This window comes from Poecilia reticulata, linkage group LG14, assembly GCF_000633615.1.
Source record: "Poecilia reticulata strain Guanapo linkage group LG14, Guppy_female_1.0+MT, whole genome shotgun sequence".
Taxonomy (NCBI): Eukaryota; Metazoa; Chordata; class Actinopteri; order Cyprinodontiformes; family Poeciliidae; genus Poecilia; species Poecilia reticulata.
Window position 1 is genome coordinate 20,266,695 of NC_024344.1, and position 23,734 is coordinate 20,290,428.

The 23,734-nt window shown below is 40.1% G+C and overlaps 1 protein-coding gene across 5 annotated transcripts in view; it reads left to right on the top strand.

Moving 5' to 3' along the window:
• Window positions 1-7,209: 7,209 nt before the first annotated feature.
• Window positions 7,210-23,734, top strand: part of igsf9bb (immunoglobulin superfamily, member 9Bb) — an 89,674-nt gene continuing 73,149 nt past the window's right edge. For all 5 annotated transcript variants that reach the window (XM_008428389.2, XM_008428392.2, XM_008428390.2 and 2 more), the window contains exon 1: window positions 7,210-7,471. In XM_008428389.2, coding sequence (XP_008426611.1) covers window positions 7,408-7,471 — 64 coding nt within the window. In that variant the 5' untranslated portion in view covers window positions 7,210-7,407. The remainder of the gene's footprint in view (window positions 7,472-23,734) is intronic.

Here is a 23,734-nt window from a genome sequence, read left to right on the forward strand (position 1 = left end):
GGTTATTCTCCACCACCTTTGGGGGTGTTCCACACTTTGATCTTCCAGTCCATATTCTGCAGATGTTCCTGTACACTATGCCTGCTACTTGGTTATGTCGTTCCATGTACGCTTCCCCTGCCAGCATCTTGCACCCTGCTGTTATGTGCTGGACTGTCTCAGGGGCCTCCTTGMACAACCTACACCTTGGGTCTTGTCTGGTGTGGTAGATCTGAAATATATATATTTCAGAGTCAATTTAGAGATTGCTTCCTGTTTGTCTTCCAAACTATTTATAGTTCTGTGACATAACTCACAGCTTAGTGGAACAGACTATTTCATTCATAAATTGCTGCAGAGAGAAACATCTTGGAGTTTGCATTAATTTCTGTCTATTCTTCTTAGATGGTTCTCATAGCGGCATTAGTGCACATTGAAAAAGTTTCCAAACAACCAGAGATCTGCAAGATAGAAGGTTCAATGCTATGTTTGCTCTTTCTCTTTCTTCCTGTTGTTTGGAGTCATTTAATCTATGCTTTCTTATTTACTCATCCAAGCACTGAAATGTCTAGTTGTTAACCAGTTTCTTGTCTCTGGATATTTAGCTTCTTAAGGATATTAGCTTTTTTGTTCTTTCGTACTTTTCGTGGCGACTCCCACTTGGTTAAGGGGATCCATGCATACTTCGCCTGTCTGCATCTCCTGGTTTCAGGTTTCATCTGGGAGTCAGAGAAGCTCCTAAGCAGGAGATTAGTTCCTGAATACTGTACCCACATGCCGAGTCTTCGCCCGAGCCTCCATCTGGGTTTCTCCCCAAATGACTCAGCTCCTCATTACTTCAGGGGAGCAGGCCCACACCCCAACATCCATCTAGTCAGTCATCCAACCAGTCACCGACTGCTTCTTTCATTAAATCTTTAAATCCATATCTTTAAATATTTTTTGATTCCCTTCCACGGTTTAACAACAGATATGACTTTGCTGTTTGCACGAATATGGGTATTAAAAATGAGCAGATTTGTACAAATCATCGATGACGACAAATAAATTGTTTTATGACTTGTCTGTTGGTTTGTAGTTTGATTGGTTTGCTTGGTTTTAGTGAGCTATGAATAATGAATTATTAGACATGTATCTGTTAAATCGTACTTGATTACTTCAACTTGTCCAGGGACTGCAGGTAGAAATTAGCTTTTTTATTTATTTTTTGACAATGACCTGGTACCATGCATCTCTCCTTTTAAAAGGTTAATGAAACGTTGTACACTGTCTTTGTGTAAATGAATAAACAGTATCATGTCGTGTTGTATTGGTCTGATCAGCCACAACATTTACCCTTATGTGCCATTACTTCAGTCGATCGTGTTTTTTTGCCTGAGTTCTTTGACCTCTTTTATTCCCTAAAACATATTTTTGTGTTGACATAAAAAAAAACCTCTATTTTTCTAATCATTCCTGAGACTCCTACTGCTTTTCAGCCCAGTCCATCAGATCAGGACCTGGTTAATATCGGCCATTAACGCAAACCGCTGTTGGCACCCGCCATGTAGAGGCTTTTCCTTTCATAAAAACATTCATTTAGCATTCATTCCATCTTTTCCATTGTACCAAACCATCTCACTCGTCCTGCATCTTCCTGCTTTCAGCAAACCCAGTGTCAGTTTACTGGACGGAGAAACTCTCTCTGCGTTATAACGAGCTTTATTGTCTTATTATCAGTGGCTCCTATCTCCTTATGTTAGATGAGGGTGGTCAGGATGGGAATATTGAAATGTCTGACTTATCTCTGCCTGTCATGCATTTAAACAAACAACAGACCTGAATGGGATAGGCAAGCAGATTTGAATCCTGACAAACATAACTAGAGGCTCCTTTGCCTCAGTTATTGTTCATCTTTTTACTTTGAAGACTTTTTGAAGTCTCTGCTGTGAGGTTGTGAGGTGCTACAATCTCACCTGCACCCTTTCATCAGCTTCAGTTCAGATTACACAAACGGCTTAAGAATTATACTAAAGATCTTGTACAGTAAAGAACTTTTATTCTTCCATTTCAGTCGAAGTTGTTGGTAAAACGCTTACATATCATTGTTTGTCAACCACAGACCACTCTGTGATTAAATATTCTACAGTCCGACAGCTGAAAGAACCAAAAGAGTTCAGATTTTAATCAGAAATAAGGAAGCTGGGCAGGAATAAATGCCTCCAAACTCCAATGACTGGAATCAACTCTGTTACAAAGAATGAGTCAAAATTCTTCCCCATGCAGCAAAGTCAGGTTTTTAATTCGAATGCGACCCCTTCAAGTTCTTTCTGCTTAAAGTGGTTCTGTAAACTATGGAATAATTAGATGTACTTTGATTTCATTGATTTCCACTTCTGCAGTTTGCGCTTCAAAAACATTGACAGCAGTAATTGTTGCCACAGAAATAAGAATGCTAGTAAGAATATTTCCAAAGTGGTGAAAACTAACAAAGTTTGTAAAAATATAGAGTCCTATCCCATGCGCTTTGAAAAGTTGATCACAAGCTCTGATTTTACAAAGATTGTACTGAATGTGCTATCATCTAAAGTAAAGAGGGAACCAAATAAATTTCTTAGGCCACGGTCTCCATTTAATTATGCTTTTCTGAGTGTTCTTCACCAATACTGAGATGGACTTTGGCAGTCATTAAATAATACATCCAGTGTATTAGACACCGCCCTCGTACAGAGAAATGTTAAAAGGATGTCTCCTTTCCACAGCTTATGCTTTCAGAGGAAGCTTGTAAAAAAAAAAACTATGCCTCTAATAAATACATGAGCTTTATAAAAAAAATCAAAAGCCTATCGAATATGCACAAAGTTGAGAACTACTTTTGCGAAGTAGGAGCGTGCAGCATGGAACGCCACGCTTCACGCGACTGGAGGATTAGGTCTGAAAGCTGCATGACGGATGAGCTCTTTTCTCCTCTGATGTGTTTGGAGCTGAACACAGGAATGAATCCCGTATTCTGGGTCTCCAGCACAGAGCGGGCGGAGACCCAACCCCGCATCGCACGTGACCTGCCGGGTCAGTCGCCCAGAACCTGCAGAAACTCTCAGAACTGAAAAATAAAAGCTGATTAGAAAAAGAAAGTGTTGAGAAAGACATGAGCACCAGTGTTCTTCAGATACACTAATGCACCACTAAATGTATTTTGTGTTAACCTGTGCCGCGTAGTTTTCATGCTCCATATTGTAATGTGCATATGTTAGTTGCTGTGGTTTTGTTTTGTTTTTCCAGCTGTTCAAATGTTCCTCAAAACTCTGAAAGCGTACTATAATACATACAACATGAATTATTGGAGGTAATCTATCAAGATGTTTTTGTGTATATTTTGTGTCTGCTAGTCTGAACATTTGCAATAAAATGGAAAAAAAGTGAGTTTTGGTCAATTAAATCCAAACATGTCGAGAACGTTAACATTCCTCAGCGGTTGGACAGTGGCCTCAAACAAAGTCACATAAAGAGCAAAAACTTTAAACATGGACTTGAACACGATTAATATTTTATCCACAAAATAGACATGTAGCAATGCATGGAGGGTTTTAGCCAAAGTCCAGTATCCTGAGACGGTTCACTAGGAGGAAGGAGAACAGTTGTTTCTTGACCTGTGGACTGCTGTGGCTTTGGAACAGCTCCAGCATGAGGACACTTCAGGTGTTACTTTTAGTCTGAATGCATTTGGTCTGAGTCGTTTTTGACAAGGCGTTTTGCCTTTGACTGTTTGGTCGGATGCCTTGTGAATTATCTGATGCTGTTGTTTTCTGTTTGGTCTGATGTCTGTGAGGTAATTTCCTGACACCCGATATACTTTGTCATCTACGGTTTCATACCTGAAGTGTCTTGGTCTGATATTCGATGATGTTTTCCTCAGGCTTGATGATGTCCTGAGACATTTACAGAAATATTCCATATTTTTGATGATGCTGTTACACAAGAGAAATTGCAAATAACGGAATCGCTTTAGAAAAGGGAAATAATGTGCACACCCCCAACATATTTCTCATATAAAAATAAGAACCATCTATCATATTTGTCCTAAACAAAGGATGCTGACAGATCAAAACAAACAGGTTTTGTGAAACACAAAGGTTTAAGCTGTAGCATCACGCTGCAAGTGTTATAAATGCATAAAAGAGTCCTTTAAGCCCTGATATTTTGGAAGTATTTTAGTGTTTTGGCATTCTTTTTCTTTTCCAAATCTAACACTAATTTAAAACAAACAGGCATGAATGCAAACTCAATGGGGCACTTTATACAAAACGTCTCAAAACAACTGCTTGTGAGGAAAGTGTGCGCAAAAGCTCACTTTAAAAGTGAACAGGAATAATTGAGTAAATTGTATCTCACACACAGCAAGAGAGTAAATGGCTCCTTTTGGGATTTCTCATCTGAAGGTAGTTGCCACTGCCAGCTGCCACAACTTCATGCCTCGCTGGATATCTTACGGCAGGAAGTAGGTGCGTCCGACCATGTTCTCTGGTTCAGTTGAATATCACAGGAGTGGTGAGGAAGGGGTCACCTTTCTGGGATATTTAGGTCATCATTGAGATTTACTCTGAATCTTCAAAGTGTGGCTTCCGACAGTCTTGCTCTAAGTCCCACCTGCACTCCAGTCCTCATAGTTTTTTTCCCTGAGTATTTCATAAAAGCTTCTTCCTGTCACTGCACCATTCAGTCTGCGTGCTTCAGAAAAGCTCCCACTTACACTTCAATAAATTTGCTGAAATATTGTCAGAGCAGAGGTTCAGTCTCAACCTATAGATGTTTTGAGTTAATTAGCTGATTAGATTGTAACACCGTCAGTTTTCAATATTCCCGATTTTCTCGGACGTTGAATTTTGGGATGCCGGTGTCTGGTGTGGAGCTTTCTAATCAAGTCCTTGACTCTCCATGTCTTTCTTAAAGTCCTAATTCACCTAAAATCGTCATTAGACTAATTGAGCAGTCATTTATGTTGCCTTCACTGTCTTCCCTCAAACAGACATGTTCTGCAGGGATTACAGAGTAAGAAGTGAAATTGAATTTTATGTAGTTAAAAGGCATGAGAAAGACTGGGTTTCATTGTTACAGTCTGTGCTCGCAGTGCTTAACGGGTCACACCTGACTCATTAAACACCATGAACGAATATAAGGGGGGAGGAATGTGGAGCCTAGCGTGGCGCTGTGGCTCTCAGAACATGATGAAAGCCAAATTTCTAAAAGCCATTTGCACTTCACAAGAGGCTTTTTAGCACGCGGCTTGTTATGACAGTTAGGTGAAAGACACGGGGGTAATCCCACTGCCACTGTTGCCAGAATGGCTGTCAAGCTTCACAAAAGCAGGCACTCAGCTGCATCTGTTACTCAGCGATGTCTGTGGCAGGGATGCTAACGCGCTGTGGCTTGATACGACATGGACATTTACAGTCAAGCCCAAAGAAGTGAATGACTGTTTAAAAAAATAAATAAATACAATTTAATTAATAGTTTACGTTTGTAAGAGTATCTAGGAACTTTTAATTTGTAATCCATGACATCCTGTTTGCCTGGTGTATTAATATAACGTAGCACTGAGTCTATATAGCCCCCATTACCATTTATATGCACCCCAGCTGGTTGCTTGTAAACATTAGAGTACCTTAAACACTACAGGGACTTTATTTGCATTAATCTCATACTAAACTGCTCATACTTTCTGTCTGCGCCGATGAGAATTCACTCCCCTCGTTATGCTGAGCATTTGAAGTAGCATCAAATAACACAATCTGACTGGCTTTCTCAATTTTTCTTATAACCATTTTTGGATGGTTTTCTGGGCACTCGGACTGTGTTTTCGGAGTTGAACTTTCATCTTTGGATCATAAAAAAAGAAAGATGGTGACAACACACCTAATGTAACACAACACATCTAATGTAACACAGAACTCTGTGAATTTAGGACTTGATGTCTTAAACAAAAATTTTCAGGTTGATTCCCACATAATTTTAGATAAGCTATGGGATAGTGCCAGAAACATTGTGACTGCAACTTAAGACTAAAGTTTTCCACCACAAACACTCTGGTGAGTAAAGAGGATGAATATTTAGCGGGAAAAAGCCTTATGTCTACTTTATGTGGTTGACGATGTGTGATGCTGTGGGCTTGTTTCTTTCCCAAATAAAATCCAGATCCCAGACAATGTCAGGCTGCCTGTACCTCTAGTGTTTACAAAGTTGCTATTTAAGGATATCTCATGTTTACATTATTCTGTTGATGCAAACTTAAGTTTTAGCTTGTAACCGAAATAATCCCAAATGGATTACTGTAAGCCATGCAGCAGAACCTCCTCCTTCCTGGACCTTGAAGGTAGACCTGGCTCTGACGGAGGATGGATGCTCTATGAGCAACACAGGCTGACTCAGTTGAATATTAACCTGTTATTGACGGATTTAGCCTATCAACAGAGATGAATCACGCTGAATCCTCTTAGTCACTCTTCTTGGGTTTGTACTTTTGTGTCGCGTACAGGCTAGTACATATTTTGACAGTCTCACTTTTCCACAAGGGATCTGATTACAGTCCGTGTCGCGATGATGCACAGGCTGAAGGATTCCTCTCATTTATTGCGCAGGATGATACTGCAGCTCCGCTACGGCTTCGCACTCCAACCCAACTTGAAACTGCTCCCTTTGCTTTGCTACATTCAGGCCCTGCAACTAAAAATGTCAAGCTTTTACTTTTTACTACACTACGAGAAAGGTATTTCCATGAGCAGTTCAGATATTGAAAAGACAATAAAGGCCGTAAAGCGTCACATCTGAGCATTTTCTAAATGTCATAAATGACAGATGCGGTGTTGCTGAAATATTAATCACATATCAGTAAAATTTCATTTTAAAACGGGAATAAATACATTATTTTTGATTCGGGCCACGCTGAAACTGTGACACCAATAAAAGTAAATCATTTATTTTATGTTTAATCACATGAAACTGATGAAACATTCAATAAAAGCGCGAAACAACTGCTTGATCGGAAGCTTGGAACTTCTAATCTATTTTTATTTTCATCAAGTGAACGCACCACTCCAAACGTGGAAGGGACAGCACAGGTAACCAATAGGCGGCTGAAATCCTCTCACGCGCGTCAATGAAACAAGCGCGGAGGCGGGACCGCGGTAGTCTGAAGGGCTGCTCTCGGTCTCGCGGCGCCGCCTGCTCTCGTCCCATTGGCGCAGGTGATCTGTCTCAGGATGCGCGAGGAGAGCGGAGGAGAGGGGAAGAGAGAGGGGAAACCGCCGATGGTGAAGGGTCCAGGGCTCGGTTAACGGGGAAACAAGGATACCGGCCCATCTCTGTTTGTCCTGGGCAGCTGGGCAATGACAGACTCACCGAACGGGGGACTTTGAGATATGATGAGGCTTTTTTCTGGTTGGTTATAGTACTATGATTTGGTATGTGGCCACTTTGATAGCAAGTGTATTCAGCACCCGAGGAACGGCCGCTCAAGGTGAGTCGAAGTGCAGTATCTGTATCCACCGGCGTCCTGTGTTTAAGTTTGAACTCAGCATTTTTCCCCCACCCTTCCAAATAGCATTTTCTCACTTGCTTGTTTTTCAACTTTTCTAATGCCGTATGCCTGTTAAGCATGTCTGGAAGTTAGTGTGTTCATCACCTGGAACCGGGCGACACATAATGAGGGAAAAGAACCGGTTCAGTTTTATTCCATAATCGGTGACAAACCTTGCGCTGAAACCTGCTTCTTCTCACTTGGAGTCGGGTTTCATTTATTTATAGGTCTGCCAGAGATGTGGCGTTTTTGGCTTTAGACGGAAATAATTTGCAGTCAATTTTTTATTTAATTTAATTTTTTTTTTTACATCATCATCCTCCCCAGATGTTTTAGTTCGCTTTATTTTAGCTCCGGGACGTTTTGCCGGCAGTTTGTGGACTGCAGCATCCAGCTTCAGGTTCATATCGTCAAATGTGAGGAGGAACGGGATTAGTATGGTGCGCCGGTGTGGATGTCGTTAAAATGCTGTGAGTAGATTAACCTCTTCCTGTAAAAGTGTCGAAGTGAGTCGTGACCTGCTCTGTCCGCCAGAGGGAGCGCCTGGTCACCGAGGTGACTGTGAGCAGCTGACTCTGCTCTGCTGTCACTCCTGTAATTTGTAATGACTGGGTGTGAGGCTGAGGAGATTTGACAGCCGTATTGGGTTTGCTCTGATGGCTTCATAAGAGGGAAAAGTAACAGCTCACCCTGTTCCGCTTGCTGCAGAGGCTGGAAGGAAGGAAGGAAGGAAGGAAGGAAGGAAGGAAGGAAGGAAGGAAGGAAGGAAGGAAGGAAGGAAGGAAGGAATGAATCACCTTTTGTGTTGAACTTCTTAAATACACTTCGTAGATCATTTCGGTGATAATTACCACAGGCCTGCAGGAAAGGGAAAGTACACCTGAAATCATCGCTGTTAGTACAATATTCAGTGCAAATGTATAATTGTATAATCAGAGTAAGCTTAAAGTTATTTTTCTGGAGTTGCCACTTTTATTAAACACTGTTGGAAGACTCGTAAGCTTAAGTTTCAAGCTGAGTGCATTTTGTTTCAATACCATTCAACACATGAACTCATTATTACTGAGACCAAAGAATGTCATCAATTGAATTTTTCAGGTGTCATGTTTTATAGCTCTGCTTTCCAGGTCAGATGAACTCTGATAATCCTTTCTGTCCACAACTGCTAATGGATCTTATGGGGTTTTCACACCTGACAGTCCAGTAGTCTCGGTTTGATTGGGGACCAAAATTGCAACATTTGCTACATTTTTAGCTGGTGCGATTTGCTTTCAAACTGCATGGTGTTAAACGAATCAAACCCTTTAAAAAAAACTATTTACCTCCTCACTTGTGGTGGCGCTACATCAAGAACCACTAAAGGAAATGACATGAAAACCTCTGAGGAAGACACTGAGTACAACTTCCTTCTTCACGAAATGTTGAAAACAGAGTGGAGGGAAATTTTAGCGGTTAGGATTTCTCTCTTTTTTCGTCAAAATACTACAAACCTTCTCTCCCGTTAGCACAAGACTCACATTTGTCTTGGTCTTATTTACTCAGGATGCTATGAGCTGTAGTTCTCTCCCTGCTTTTGTAGTGATCTCCGGTCTGCTTGGCATCCACATGCATTCAAACATCACCAGAGTTCACTTTAACCGAACCGAGACCTAGGTTTTTAGGCAGACTAGAATTATTTTTTTTTTTTTGGTCTGCATTAGAGTTAGACTGCACATTCACACCTCCCCAAATGAACTGAACTTTCTAGGTACGTAAACTAGAGTTTAATTAAAGTGGACTCTACAGGGCTGGTGTGAATGCACACTTAGTGACCAACATCCGAAAGCGCAGGGAGAGTTGTGGGGACATGACAGTCATGGAAAAACAGTAGTGATGAAATATTAATTTTGATATATAGCAATGCCATGTTTTTCTAATATCCTTCAGCCCTTTCTGAAAGTGTTTCATTGGCTGTTGTTCAGTATGTTTGGGATTAGAATCCAACAACATGTTAAACTGGCAGACCCCTTCTATGTGGTCTAATGTAGGAAAGTAGAGCCATGTTTGACAGATTGTAGCTTCTGGAAAGAAACACTAACTGAGGATATTTGGAAGGAAGTTTTGTCAGGTTAATCTCTGACAAAAAGTGAACTTTTCAGGAAACACTAATAAAACATTGTTTTAAATGTAAAGTCGTGTTATTTGGTCTAAGTCAGATGTTGAATTTTGCACTTTTCAAAAGTTATTCATCAGTGAAATCACTGACAGATGTGAAAAGTGATCAATAGATTCATCTTCACAAGAAAACAAACACCAGGTAAAATGGAGATCTGAGTTTTATTGCCTGACAGCTACAATGTGTGAAATGAATTTAAAACTTGAGATCCCTGCTGTTGTTTAGTTTAAGTTTTGACTAAATTTCATATGAAACTCAAACCAGAAGTTTGCATACAATTTTTTTTTACTGTCTGAAATTAAATCAGACCAAACTTCAAACTGTTGTAGGTCAGTTTGAATTTTCTACATTATTTCTATTTGCCTAAACAGCTCAAAAATGAGACAAAGAATATGTCAGATATTTATTTATTAATGTTTTGAAAGTCAGAAGTTTACATACAGAATGATTACTATCTCTTTAAGCCCAGTCCAGATGATGATGTCATGATTCACATGTTTCCTTGAACTCATCGTTGCAAACTCATCTCGAATGTATCACCATACCAGTCAGTTGATAAAGTGTTGTTAGGCTTCAAAGCTTCACCTTCACTCATTGTTCTTGTCATTCTTGTCAATGTTTCTCTCATCTGGTTGTAAATCTTTCCTTCAGAAAGAATTGGGCTTGTCCATATGGATAGCTGCACATTTGGGTTGAGTTACATGTCGGCTTTGGATCTCTCTCTTCACGACCACCTTGGACAGTAATGCTGATGTTTGAACAGTTTCCAGACTTGAGCTTTGGTAGTTGCTTCTTTATGTTTCTTTGAGATTGAAAGTTTAGGTCCTTTTTTACACACTTCGGCAAAAAAAAAAAAAAAAAAGGACCTAACACATCTGGATAACTTGAACTCATTTTCAGTTGTTTGAACTAATAATCTTGAAGTTTTCAGATGTTTAGAAATGATTTTAAAAGAACTTCTCAGATTTTCAGAATCTTCTATTTTACATGTTTGAGCTTCACTAAATCCTTGACTCTTTTATCATTCTAACAATTAACTGTAGTCAGTTATTACCATTGCCTAAAAACTAATTAATTTATTGCAGACGCACACAACAGCGATGAACGACAAAGCTGCTTCTCTTGGCCCACTGGGGGTTAATTTCTGCTTAAAAAAAATTACATAATGGGACAATGTTAAAGACTAGGAGTTAGAAAATCAGTGAAGCTACTAAAACCTAGAATAGCATCTTGATGCTAAACATGTTGCAGCAGCACAGACATACCCAACGCTAATGTCAGCGTGCACAGTCAATATTTCTAGTATTTTTTGAAAGAAGTTCCATGAATGATCAGGGGTTTCTGAAACACTTGAAACAGAATGGGTAGAAAAGCAATTTGCTAACAGATCGCAACTTTTGTCTAAAGAACCTGACAGAAACGAGTTTAAAATATATCTAAATAGATTGTTGTTCAGGATTTCTTATCATAGATCTCCAACGCTTGCTTAGTGTTGGAACCAAACAGAAAAAAACTGTCCGCAAACCATATAATATTTCCAAGTCACCTTGGCAACTGTACAAGCCATAGTTATACAAGGCGTCGTCTTCTCCATGTATGCTGTTTGATTTGGATGTCAGCAACATGATAACGGAGGACCAGAAAGAAAAGCAGCACCCAAATCTCACCAAACTTACAGAAATGCCCCAAAGCTTCAAATCTGGTTAAAGACACACTCCATCTCTGTTAGCTGCTCGCCTTCAAGAGAGATGGAGAAAAAGATTTCTTCACATCACTGATTAGATAATGGTAACTGCATCTCACAGGCGTGCAGGTATATTTGTTTTTTTTTTTATCAGCGACAAGTGTTACTCAACTCAGAAGTTATGTAATTTCTTGCCGAAAGCTTGTTTTAACATTTTTGTCTTAAGCAACACATTTGCACGAGGAGCAAAAATTGTGGCTCGACTTGTGTTACGTTAATACACTTGGTCGTTATGTTGCGCTTCATTAAAAGTTTGTGCAGTCGCGTGTACACAGACACACATATGGATGCCAACTGCACTCTCAAGCTGGCAGCTGACACCCGGCTCGTCTGCTAACCCCCCCACGCCCGAGTCGGATGCTCTCTCTCTCGTCTCATGATATCCATCCTTCGCTCGCTCTGTTTGCTCCTTCCTGTCTGCACCAGCTCCTCGCCAGCCCTTCTACTGTGTAGACTTGAGTGAACTCGCTCCTCTCTAGGTTTTGAGTGGCCTCTCTCAGCATGGGCGGGCGACTCGGGGAAGGGAACATGGTGGGTTGTGTTAATGGAAGCTCAGGGTGCGCTCCACGGAGAGCTTCACAGGCACACATGTCCACATTCAGCCATCCCCTCGGGGGGAACACTGTGTCTTTAACCAGATCTGAACATATGCCCACTAACAGGCTCTGTGCCCCAGACTAAGTTGCACTAATTATGACTAAGCTGTGTGATAAATGCCGCGCAGTCACCAGATAAATACATATGCCACCTCTTGCTGGGAGGGATGGGGAAGGAAGGCAAGTGGGATGCTGGACGATGGCAAATGTCAAACTCTCGACCTGTTTTAGTTATCAAAATTATGTCTTTGGAAAGAAAGAAAAATGTGGAAAAAGTTTGGTCTTCTGTCACAGCCTTTGAAAACAAAATGTTTATAGTGTTTCTGTTATCTGAGAATGTCTTTCAAATGTTTTTATTCAAAGCTTAAAGCTGCAGTATGTAACTTTTATTTTATTTAGTTTTACCTATTTATTAAAACTTCACCATGTTGTGATGCTGTAACAGATAAACTGTGAATAGATTGATCTCCTCCACCTCGTCCCTGAGTTATTATTACTGACTAAAGAAATGCACAAAAAACAGTCAGAGCCAGAAGGAAGGTTTTATCGCTGTCAATCATTCTTGTGTATATGCTGCTAATTTTGTTAGTTAGTGGCAGAGAAACAACTTACCGTTACAGGAAAACCGTTTATCTGCTGTCCTTGGTGGCTATGCTAGCTAGCCTGAGCATTCGTGATTCATGAAAGGCTCTGCTGTTGAAAACATGCTGTAGAGTAGCAGAGGGGAGAGAGGATGATCTGCTGTTTTTTTGCAGATGTGGTGTGCATTCACCCATGTTTACTTCCATAGCTAAATAAATGATAGTTTAACAAACCGCTTTTAACTCCTGGGTTCTGTGTCCGACCTCAAAGCTTCTTTAGTGAACAAGCAGCATGGAGACCAAGGAACGCTTCAGTCTGGTCAGGGAGGAGGTTCTAGAGAGGTTCTAGAGCAGCGGTGGGCAACTCCAGGCCTCGAGGGCCGGACTCCTGCAACTTTTAGATGTGTCTCTGCTTCAACACACCTGAGTCAAATAATAAGGTCGTTAGCATAACTCTGGAGAACTTGACTGCACTGAGGAGGTGATTCAGCTATTGGATCCAGGGGTGTTCTACCAGGGAGACATCTAAGAGTTACAGGACACCGGCCCTCGAGGACCAGGATTGCCCACCCTTGTTCTAGAGGAAGGTGAGGTTATGAAACCACATGCCAAGCCTTGAGCATCTGGACACAAGTCAAAGATCTGGAGCTGTAACTGCAGTCAAATGCTATTCTATCAAGTATTCACTCATGTTTGCTAAATGCAAATGCACTATTCATTTTTCAGACTTTTATTTTGAAAAGAAAAATAAGCTAAACACTATACATTTTCCTTCCTGTGTACCTCTATGTGCTACTTTGTATTTTTCTGTCATATAAAATCCTCCAGAATAAGTAGAAATTTGTCGTGGTAACATCAGAAAAGTACAAAGTATACATTTTCCACGGTTCTATAAGTTGATGATTAGTTACCTAGTCACAGTTACTTACATAGGTATGTCACTTGAAATCAGGGTGTCGGCGCAGCCTTAAAAATCTTAAAAAGTCTTAAATTTGAATTGGTAAAACCTGCAAAACCTTGTAGAATAAGCAGAAAAACTAGGTACATCTCCAAATATTAGGATATTGTGACAAGTTAAACATTTTTTAGCACTCATGTCAGAAAGCAGAACTTATAAATCATATAGATTAATTTCACAAAAAGTGAACTACTTCAAGCTTTTATTTCTTATAGTTTTGTAGATAATAGAAAACCATAATTCAGAGTCAGTGTGGGAATTGTTATATTACTTTGGATCGATTAAAAAAAGAGGATATTCTAAACAGAAATATTAGGCTTTTGGAAAGTATGCTAACTTTTATTCACTCAGTCCTTGGTTGACGTTCCTTTTGCATTAATTACTGCATCAATGCAGCATGGCATGGAGGTGATCAGACTGTTTGATCGCTGCCTTCAAGCGTCAAGCAGGATTGTTGGGTCTGGTGTTGATCATCTTCCTATTGAAAACACTCTGTAGACTCTCTGTTGGGTCCAGGTCAGACCAGTTTGGCCAGTCAAGCACAGTAACACCGTGGTCACTGAACCTCTTGCACATGCGTGACTCATTTCTTACTGTTCTTGCTTGAGTGCGACTGAAATTTGGAAGGAATCATGCATGAATCACTCCCTTTGGATGACGACTTGCATTGGCTAGCGGCCTTGTTGTGAAACTCGTGCTTTCTGTTTTAGCTACAGTTTATGTGACAGATCACGGAGCCTATCTTTTATGAACAGTTTGATGAAGCTGTGCTGTTTGCTCCTTAATTTGCTCGTCTTGTGCATGGACCACTAAATACGTGCTGACACAAACACGGCTATCGAGTCCAGCAGACGTGAGCAGTTTGTGCTCTTTCTTTTTTTTGCGTCAGGTCCCGGTTGTCTTCTCTTCAGCAGGAAATACAGCAGGTGTAGAAGTGACAGAGAAAGAGACAGAAAGTATTCACTCACAATGAAACCTGGAGGAAAACACAGAGACACATTTGCAAATGAGTAAGAGATTGTAAGTGACAATAAAGTAATTCTTACCGATTGACTGAAGGATAAAACATGTCAACATGTTGAGATGTCAATCCTGTTATCTTGTCTTATTGGATGAAAGAGAAGTCTTTGGGGTTTTTGTTGTTGTTGAGTATTGCAGAAATTCCTCAGTGGGCTTCATCAGTGTTGAGCATTTCACTCACAAAGCTAATTTATTCCAGTTTTACCTTAATGTCTGCATACGGACCGCCATTTGGTGCCGGGATGTCCAGAGTGGGCCCTGTGGGACATTTACAGCACTTGCAATGATTATGAGCAGCCCTAATTAAACTTTTTCTAAAATGGAAAGTGTTGGCCTCAACACTTTTGTTACCTTGGTTTTGTGACTGATGTATGCTAAGCTAACCTGGGTTACTGCTGGCTTCTTGTTTGTGTAATCTTTGCCAAAGCACATGGCATTTTGGATGTTTTTCTCAGAGTTTCCTCTCATCATCTTTCACTCTCTCTCTGTAGGTAGACAGAAGCATGCTGTTGTAAAGCAAACAGCAAACTTAGGGTGGATTCGGTGACCCTGACATCAGTCAATAAGAAAAATGCATTGATCTGCATCTCGGTGCTACCTTTAGTATTGCAGTCCAGATTAATGCTTCTGCTGTGCTTCTGATTTAGCCTGTGAATACATTAGACAACTAGAAGTGACAGAGAGTGTACTGTCCCACATTTGTAGCTGTAAGTTCTGTTTTGCTGGTTAAATAAGGAATTTCCTGGTTTTGCTGACTCTGGTAGAGTTTGCTTGCGATTCAGAGGCTAACAAATCAACCATAGTACCTGTAATAGAGGAGCTGTAATTTCAGAGACTGAGCAGCGTTAATGTAAATCATCTTGTATCTATGGTAACACATCAGCACTTCAGAAAGGCAGTTTGAACACTTACTCTGACCTCTCAGAAACAGCTTTATTGCATTTGTATGACTACTTTAAGTCAGTTGAACATGAGGATGACGTCTATTTGAATTTTATGTCCTCCTGTTGTAATGTTGCTCCAGTTCACTGTAAGCAGGTTCTAATAAAACTCCTAATCAGATGGTTTTTTTTTTTTTTTCCAGTTTTTTGCTTTCCGACCAGATTGAGATCCTGAAGGTTCTGTCTGTCCAGTCAAACACACCAAACATCTGAGCATTGGGCTTTCCTTGAAAATAAGATTAACAGAACCTTGGTTTAATATAAGTCTAAAGTAAAGACAGAGCCCAAGTTAAATGAGACCAAACTTCTCTTTGTTCTCACAATCATTGTAATTATTTCAATTTTGCCTAAAGTGTTTGCAAAAACATTTTATGATGATTATTATTATTACATTTTAGTTAGAATCCAGAAGTTTAAATGCATTTAGGATAATTGTCTTTTAAACTGAATTGGTCAAAACTTTTGGGTTTCTTTCCTCAAGCTTCTCACAATAGTTCTGGTCCATTCTTTTTAAAAGAATTGGCGTAATTCAGTCAGATTTGTAGGCCACCTCGGTGTAGGACACGTTTCACTGTGGATAACGACTCTGCCTCACCAGCTTCAGCATCATCGTTGTAACGTCTTTGGTTTTTGTTCTGGGGTCATCCTGCACATTTTGGACCAGAACCCATCCATTTCATTAACACAAGCAATGTGTCTTGCCAAGTGGTGTGATGGTTGGGCGTTCCCATCATACCCACACTTGCATAAAATTGTTTGAACCAATGAGAAATGAACCAATTGTTACCAACCCCTGAAGGCGTTGGTAACAATTGTTCCCAAGGATGAACCAGACTTGAGCAGCTGAACAAACCTCTTCCTGATATCCTTGCCTTACTTCTTCTCATCACATCAGACACAAAGCAGAGTGTTAAAATACATCCAACATGTGCTTCCAATTAGCTCAAACATATCAGCTAACCTAAACCAGGTCAGCAAATCGAAACCCAAAAGGTTTGACCCAAGTCATACATTTTAACCAAATTATCCCTGTGAAATAGCAAAAAATCTCAGAAAAAAATTTATTTCTGTAAATAGAACTAATTTAAGTTATTCTGACTAAACTAAAATAAGAAAAGTTTGGCCAGTGACAAAAATAATTGTCTTATTATTTGGTGTCTGTGAAAATCTAGTTTCTTCTCTGTATTGGGGAAAGTGATCTTCACACCTCTTCTTCTTTGTGAAAGTTGGCTGCTGTTTTGGTTGATAAAGTGTCAGAATCCATTTCTTTTAATTACAGTTTTTTTTCCCCTCAAACTTTAATCTTAACTTGGTTTGTAAAACTAACAGACAGAGGTTGAGAAATGACAAGGGAGAAAAAAAAAAGTAAGATACAGAGATCAGTTGTGCTACGTCTCCACTTCGACTGCTACTTTGCGCGGTGTCAGGAACAGTTTGGCAGATATCCGGTGTCTATTAGCTGCTCTGCAGTTAAAGTTCAACAACAGAGCACTGGGCATTCAATGCCAATGAAAAGGAACTGCTTCCAGTCTGAGTGCGTCTCTATTCAGTTAAAGGTTTGGTCAGTCGGAGCGTTTTAGATTTTGAGCGAGTGATGATCTGAAAAAGAACTGCGAGCCCATATGAAGTTCTGATGTTGCTCCCTCTTCTGCAGGGAACCCAGAATGCTGCAGAATTATTATTATTAATACATATTAATCAAATGTTAATTGCTTCAAATATAACAAACATATTCATGGAAGAGGATGGATCATTCCTTTTAGCTATCAGTTTACAATAATTAGCTTTTTTTTCATTAACGTGTTATTGACTGTGTGAGTCATGCAGGTGAATCAGTGTCACTAAAAAGGAAATAAGGTTCACAGTTCTTGTTCATATGATGTGTTTATTTGACGGGTCACTCAGCAAAAGTTCAGATGCAGAATAGAAGAAGGTGGCTAAAGGTTAGTTGCTACAGAGTTCAGTCAGACCTTGGGTCAATACAGACATCATTTTCACAACTTAAAGCAACTGAACACTTTTCAGACCAGGTATGCAGCAAATTGGCTGATAGATAACTCAGTGTAGAAGAAGCAACCAGCTCTACAAATAAATAATTGGATTCATTCGTTTTAAGATAAAATCGTGTTTTCATTCTGAGCGTTTTGTTGTTGTTGTTGTGTTTTTTAAAGCTATTCAAGGCTTCGAACTTCCCTTTGTGACGTGTTGGTCCCATCTTCCAACTCCTAGCATGTGTTTTCAGGGATAAGCTGGGTGTGGAAAATCGAACTGGCATGTAGCCCTGCTACCTAATTAATTTGATTCCCACAAACTTTTTTGTGTTCCAGTTTTTTGATGATGCCTCTAGTCTAATCACTTAATGAGCAGTCGAAATGAAGTGGGTGGCTGATGGCAAGAACAAAGCTGCTGACCAAGAAAAGACTGGCTCTCAGTTGAAGTCCTGTAAGCATTTTCACACACACGGTGTTGGGATATTTTCGGCTTTTCATTAGGACTGCCTCATTGCGACCTTTCCATTGATCTGATCTCTGCTGTTATAGACTAAAATGACTCTGATTTTTTGTTGTTTTTGCTGGACAGTCAGTGGAATCCCACCACAGTTGTCACTGGTGTCAGCTAAAGGGGACTACGTCCTTTTATGTATCAACTGGTACCTGCAGTAGGATGGAGCATTATGTGGTGTGGACTCAGAACTTGGAAAAAACACGGGAACTGCTGAACAACCAAATATTTCAATGGGGCTATGCATAAAGCTAACATTTAAAGCATTAGCGTGGGTTGTCCATACGTTTAAAGGTTTTCGAGTACTCCACCGTACTTCACTCTGCGAGGCCGGCTCAATGTGATACATACTGGCAAACCTACATTTTTACAACTGTGTACCTCACTGCTGAGTGGGAAACGGTGTTTGTGTTGAACTCTTTTGCAGCACCAAGACTCTGATTCACTAGCAGTTGTTTGGTGGCTGTCCTGGAGAAACGGGGCGAGCTGCCCAACTAGCTGTATCCATTTGTACTATGGGACATGAAGTAATACAACTGGTACACTTGATTATGAAATCTCAACTGTTCACAGACTCACAGATGAATTGCATACACAGTAGTGGGAGCCTTTACTACTTTACTGCTGCAGAAACAGGAGCTTCTCTGACCTTGTTTGGCATCAGAGTTTCTGTCGTTGGCATTAGCACAGCTAGCATCTGGGCTACCTGTTTGCCTGCCTCATAGGTAAAACATCTCTGAACAAAATCTATGCATTTTTTTGTCAGCTTAAAAAAGTAACATGCTGTTGTCAGGACATCCATATTTGGACATTGTTCAGTTGAGGCGCTGAAAATGGGCACAATTTGGGGATTTTTTTCGCACAAAGGAGTATTTTTGAATAGTTTATGTTTTAGTATCGATTGCGTCTAATTGTCTATGATTTTTGACAACTCTACCAGTTAGTGGTTTGTTAGTTTGAAAAAGACTTTTGTTGCCTGGTTTCAAACATACTTCTGAACTGTCAAAGGACGTTAAGCCTCGTGTTGACAGACTCGTGTCTTTTTTAAAAGTTTTAATTAGATGTTACTGGTACTTTATTTTTGTTGACCCATTTTCTAACTGTTTACATCCTTCTAGAATAATAGAAATCACAATGTTCAGTGCTCACTCTCCTTCCACCTTTGAGTTGTTCCAGTCCAGCTCATCTCATGTGTCTGCTTTGGAAACAGACGTCTCCTCATGGTTACATAATCCCATCAGTCAAACAGTGTACAGCCACCGTGAGGAAATAATAAAGCAATGTGTCTGCATCTCTCTTCCTGACCCTGAATCAGACTGATTTCAGTAGAAACTTAAAGCCTACAGTACTGCAGGCCGAGCCAGAAAAGCTGATTGTCTGTAATAGCTTTTTATACGTTAGGTGTTCTCTTGTTTAAGTGGGATTACTTTGTGGGTTTACAGGTCGGGAGACCAATTTATAACTCAGTGGCTTTATGGCTGTCAAATGGAGCGAAGAAGAAATGACCTGGTACAGAATATACCCAAACATATTGGTTTGTTGGTTGTGAGTCTCTGCTGTCCCCGCTGATGTTCAAGCAGTGTTACCTGCTGATCCTTGACATGATGTCATCTGCGGAGTTGTTCCCATGTTGTAAACACAACACCCTGGTGTATTCACAGGGGATCTCTGGAGACTTCCTCCATACATGTCTGCTGCTTTTCCTGTCCAACTGTAATTTATTTATAATCTATTTATCTCTTTCTTTATTCATCTTGACCCGTCATGTTCATATTTCCTTGCATAACAGTGTTATTTTATTAAAGAAGAAAAATCTGTCATTGCTAATGCTTCTTTCCTTAAAAAGAAGAAAATATTGTATTGTTCTGGATGTTGAATTTTGCACCAGTAACAGTAACGCTACTCTTAAAGTAGCATTACTGTTACTGGGGGCAAACGAAACACTTCATACAACCTTTAGATGCCAACCAGCCTGATATTTGGCCTAAGGAGCAGTGACTAACCGTCAACTGGCAACCCTTAACCCTTAAACGCCACTAACTGTTCGGTGGACGTCGTCTCTGGAYGGTCAGCTAACATCTAGGAAACATCCAGCAAATGTTCAGCCGACGGTCACTGAACTGCCCCGTCTAACGAGACAAAAAGAGATTTTGTGAAAAATAACAACTGGGATGCACATTTTAAAGATATAAAAACTGATTAAATAAAATCATAACAAACAAACATTTTTTTCACACAGTGACTGAATCGTTACAGTAAACATCCAGACAATGTTGGTGATCGACAGGTTGGAAGATCCTCTGAATATTTGCTTGTTGCTGCTGGTAAATTTCCCCACTGAGAGACTTTACATCCTGTTCAGGCCTAGTTTGTATGGACTGGATGATTTTCAAAGTGTGTAAACAAGCATCAGAACAGCTGAAGTACGAACTTGTTCTTTATCACTGAGATACGGTTGAACAGTTTTGCCTTGACATTTGGTGGAATGTTTTTATACACGCTCCACAGACCTTTCACATTCCACAATTAAGTCAAGCATGACTCCAGCATTTTTCTACTTACTCACTTCAGATTTTTCCAAGTACTGAGAATAATATAATATAATTTAATTTAATTTAAACAATGTCTTGAACGAAGACTTTGAGCCTTTATATCTCATCTAGTGTCCTGTGACACCATACGCTGCACCATACGGTCTAATTCAAAGACCGAATTCATCTTTGTCAAAGAAACCTCAGTCTGATGTCAGTAATTACTCAGGGTTTCTATATCAGCCTGTAGGAACAGTTATGCTTGGCAGGTAAAAGATGAGAGAAGCACATCCTTTGTTTAATTAGTCCTGTGGAATGATTGGAGTTTTTCCAGACATCTCTCTGGGCCTGAGCGCCTCACATATTTTTATTCTATTGTCAGGTTGAGGCTACATCGCTATCCAAAGAATTTTCCTAATCCAGCCGTGTCCGGCTGAAATAACCTTGGACCTTTTAAGAATAGATGACTCTTCTAACATCCAAACATATGAAAGGCAGCCCTGGCACGGACACTAATGGACTCACAAACCGCCACAGATACTGTTAGCGGGTTTTACAACTTTCACTCTGGACAGCTCGGATGGGTTTTCTCATTTCAGACCAATAACCCTTCATCCCATCATATCCAAATGTAACCTCATCTGACTACATGACATGTGTCTCTTGGACTAAACTAATCCTACTGGATGTTTCTGTCACAGGCAAACCCAACACATTTCCCTGAGTGAGACATATCTAACATTTCCTAGAGTATTCTAAAATATCAGAAACCTTCACATCTTTCTTTGTCCCTCTCAAAGCTTCTTTGAGTTTATTGTGGTAACCACTCTCTGTCAATTGCTGCTTTAGGAAAGTTTATGTTAGCCACTCTTCAAGAACACAGAGACTTTAATAAGGCTCCAAGCTCCATCTTTGGACCAAAACCTTTTGTTTATCGTTCAGTTGAACCTCCTACTTTGCTCCATCTTAAGGCCACTCATCCACTCAGTGTCAGGATCGTGGTCTTTCATAAGCCTGTTATATTTATCCGCCTTGTCACATTGTTACTATGACAATGCAATAATGCAGATGCTGTTTGTGGATAACGCTAATGGATTTGGCCTCCAGATTGTTTCTGCAGTCAGACATATCCATTGTTCTCAAAGGAAAGTCTCTGCTTGCTGTAATTTGTCAGTGTTTTCCTGATCTGCTTAGAGTCTCTAGTCTTTAAAGGACACAGATTTTATAATGTTTCTGGTGCTGCCTGTCCTGGTAGTGGTACTTTCAGATGTAGGGTGACTGAAATCGTTTTCTTTCAGAAGGTTTTCAGTGCAGCAGTTTGGTTTTGATATTGACTTCCTGCTAACATACATCTTGGTTTCCCTGTGGGGTTTTATATACATCCTCTCACTACTGTACTCCATACGCCTACTCCCTTCCCTCCCCTCTCCTTCTTCTCAGCCCACTTCTCCAAGCTGGCTGGCTTTCTCTCCAGTCTCATTTTACAGCCTGGCCCAGTGATGCAGCACAGTCAGCTTCCTACATGCAGACTCTCCACTCCCATTAATCATTCATGGGATTGAGCCTTAATATATCGGATCATAGCCTCATCTGTGCTGTTTTAAATTAAACTCAAGTTTTAAGCTTAACATCCCGACTCCCGTCGTGAAGGGGTTCTTGCTGGCGTCGCAACATGTTGGCGAAGCTTAAAAATCGGAAGAAAATTCCTTCTGTGGACCAGTAATTAAGAACTTATCCTGCCCAATGTGCAAGACATGGTGGAAATTTCAAGCTACACGTGTTTACATTTCCACTTAAAAAGTATAGTAGTTTTAGCTTTGTTTCAGCAAAGAGCTTGTTCTTGCGACTCATCGATAAAGGCTAGATTTATGGAGTCTACAATTAATAACGAAGCAGATGCTTAGCTTTGACTTTCTGCAGCTGCTCCAGGTTGCTGATTAGTGCTCTGTGCTACTAGCCTCTGAGTTTAGGAGAACAATCATGCTTTGAGAGGTTCAGAGTTGTTACTCTGGATTTTGCTTAAGGGTATCAGAAAAAGGGGTACTGAGTAATTTATGAAATTTTTGACACACCATGCACTCTTTTCCTTCCACTTCACATTTATGCCCTTCTTTGTGTTGGTCTGTCACATAAATTTCGAGTAAATTATAATGAGGTTTGTGGTAACTTGACATGATGAGAAAGACGTAAAGCGTTATTAATGCTTCTACAAAATACCACAACTAGTGATGGGACTTGATTTAGATAAATATAAAAATAAAATAAAAATTCAGAATCCCTTATTGCTTCTAAATTATTGCAAAAATAGACACACGAGCTCAACAACAAAGACATTTATTGTTTTAAATCTGTTATTCATGCCATTCAACCATCAAATTGGTGCAAAGTGCTGTGATACTCATTCAGTTTTCAGGTGTTTCAGGGAAAGTGGACTGGGGATTCTGATGTTAGCGTGGAGAACGTTGGCGCTGCTGCAACATGTTTGGCATTGGGATGCTATTTTATGCTTGAACAGCTTTGCTAATACGCTAACTGCTGGAGAAGACAGCTACTGCCTTCTCCAGTGTCTTGTCTGATCCGCGGTCATTCATCAGTTCTTCGCGGGCGTCGCTACTTATGGGTGTACCAGAAACAAATACGAAGGTTCCGACTTGGGACTTTCGTATGTAAAAACAAAATAAAAAAGTGATTCATTGCATTAAAATTTTCAATCCATTAAAATCTATTCAGTTAATTAATCAAAATTAATGTGTGAAGCCCCAGCTCTAAATACAATATAATTTCACTAGGGAAATGATAAAGATTACCTCTGCGGTTCTTCATGTTTGCACCAGTAAATTGCTTCTGTGTTCAGTGTTGAGAGGAATGACTTAATAATAAAAATAGCGACAATGTACTTGGATTATGTCAAACAGCCATAAAGCGTCTTTACTCCCAACACATTTGGTACATTTTCTCCATAGTGCTTGATCGCCCCCTAAGGATCATGCTGACTGATCAACATGGCGGCCTCTATGGATGGCTTCAAGGTGTCGGGTAACAACTTACCTTGCATTCTGCTGACATGAACTGTTCTTAATCCTCCGTTCAGAAGGTCATGTCAATGTCGTCCAGGCAAAAGGTATTAGACAGACATGAGATCTGCAGCGAAGAGGTTTAGTAATTCACTGAAACT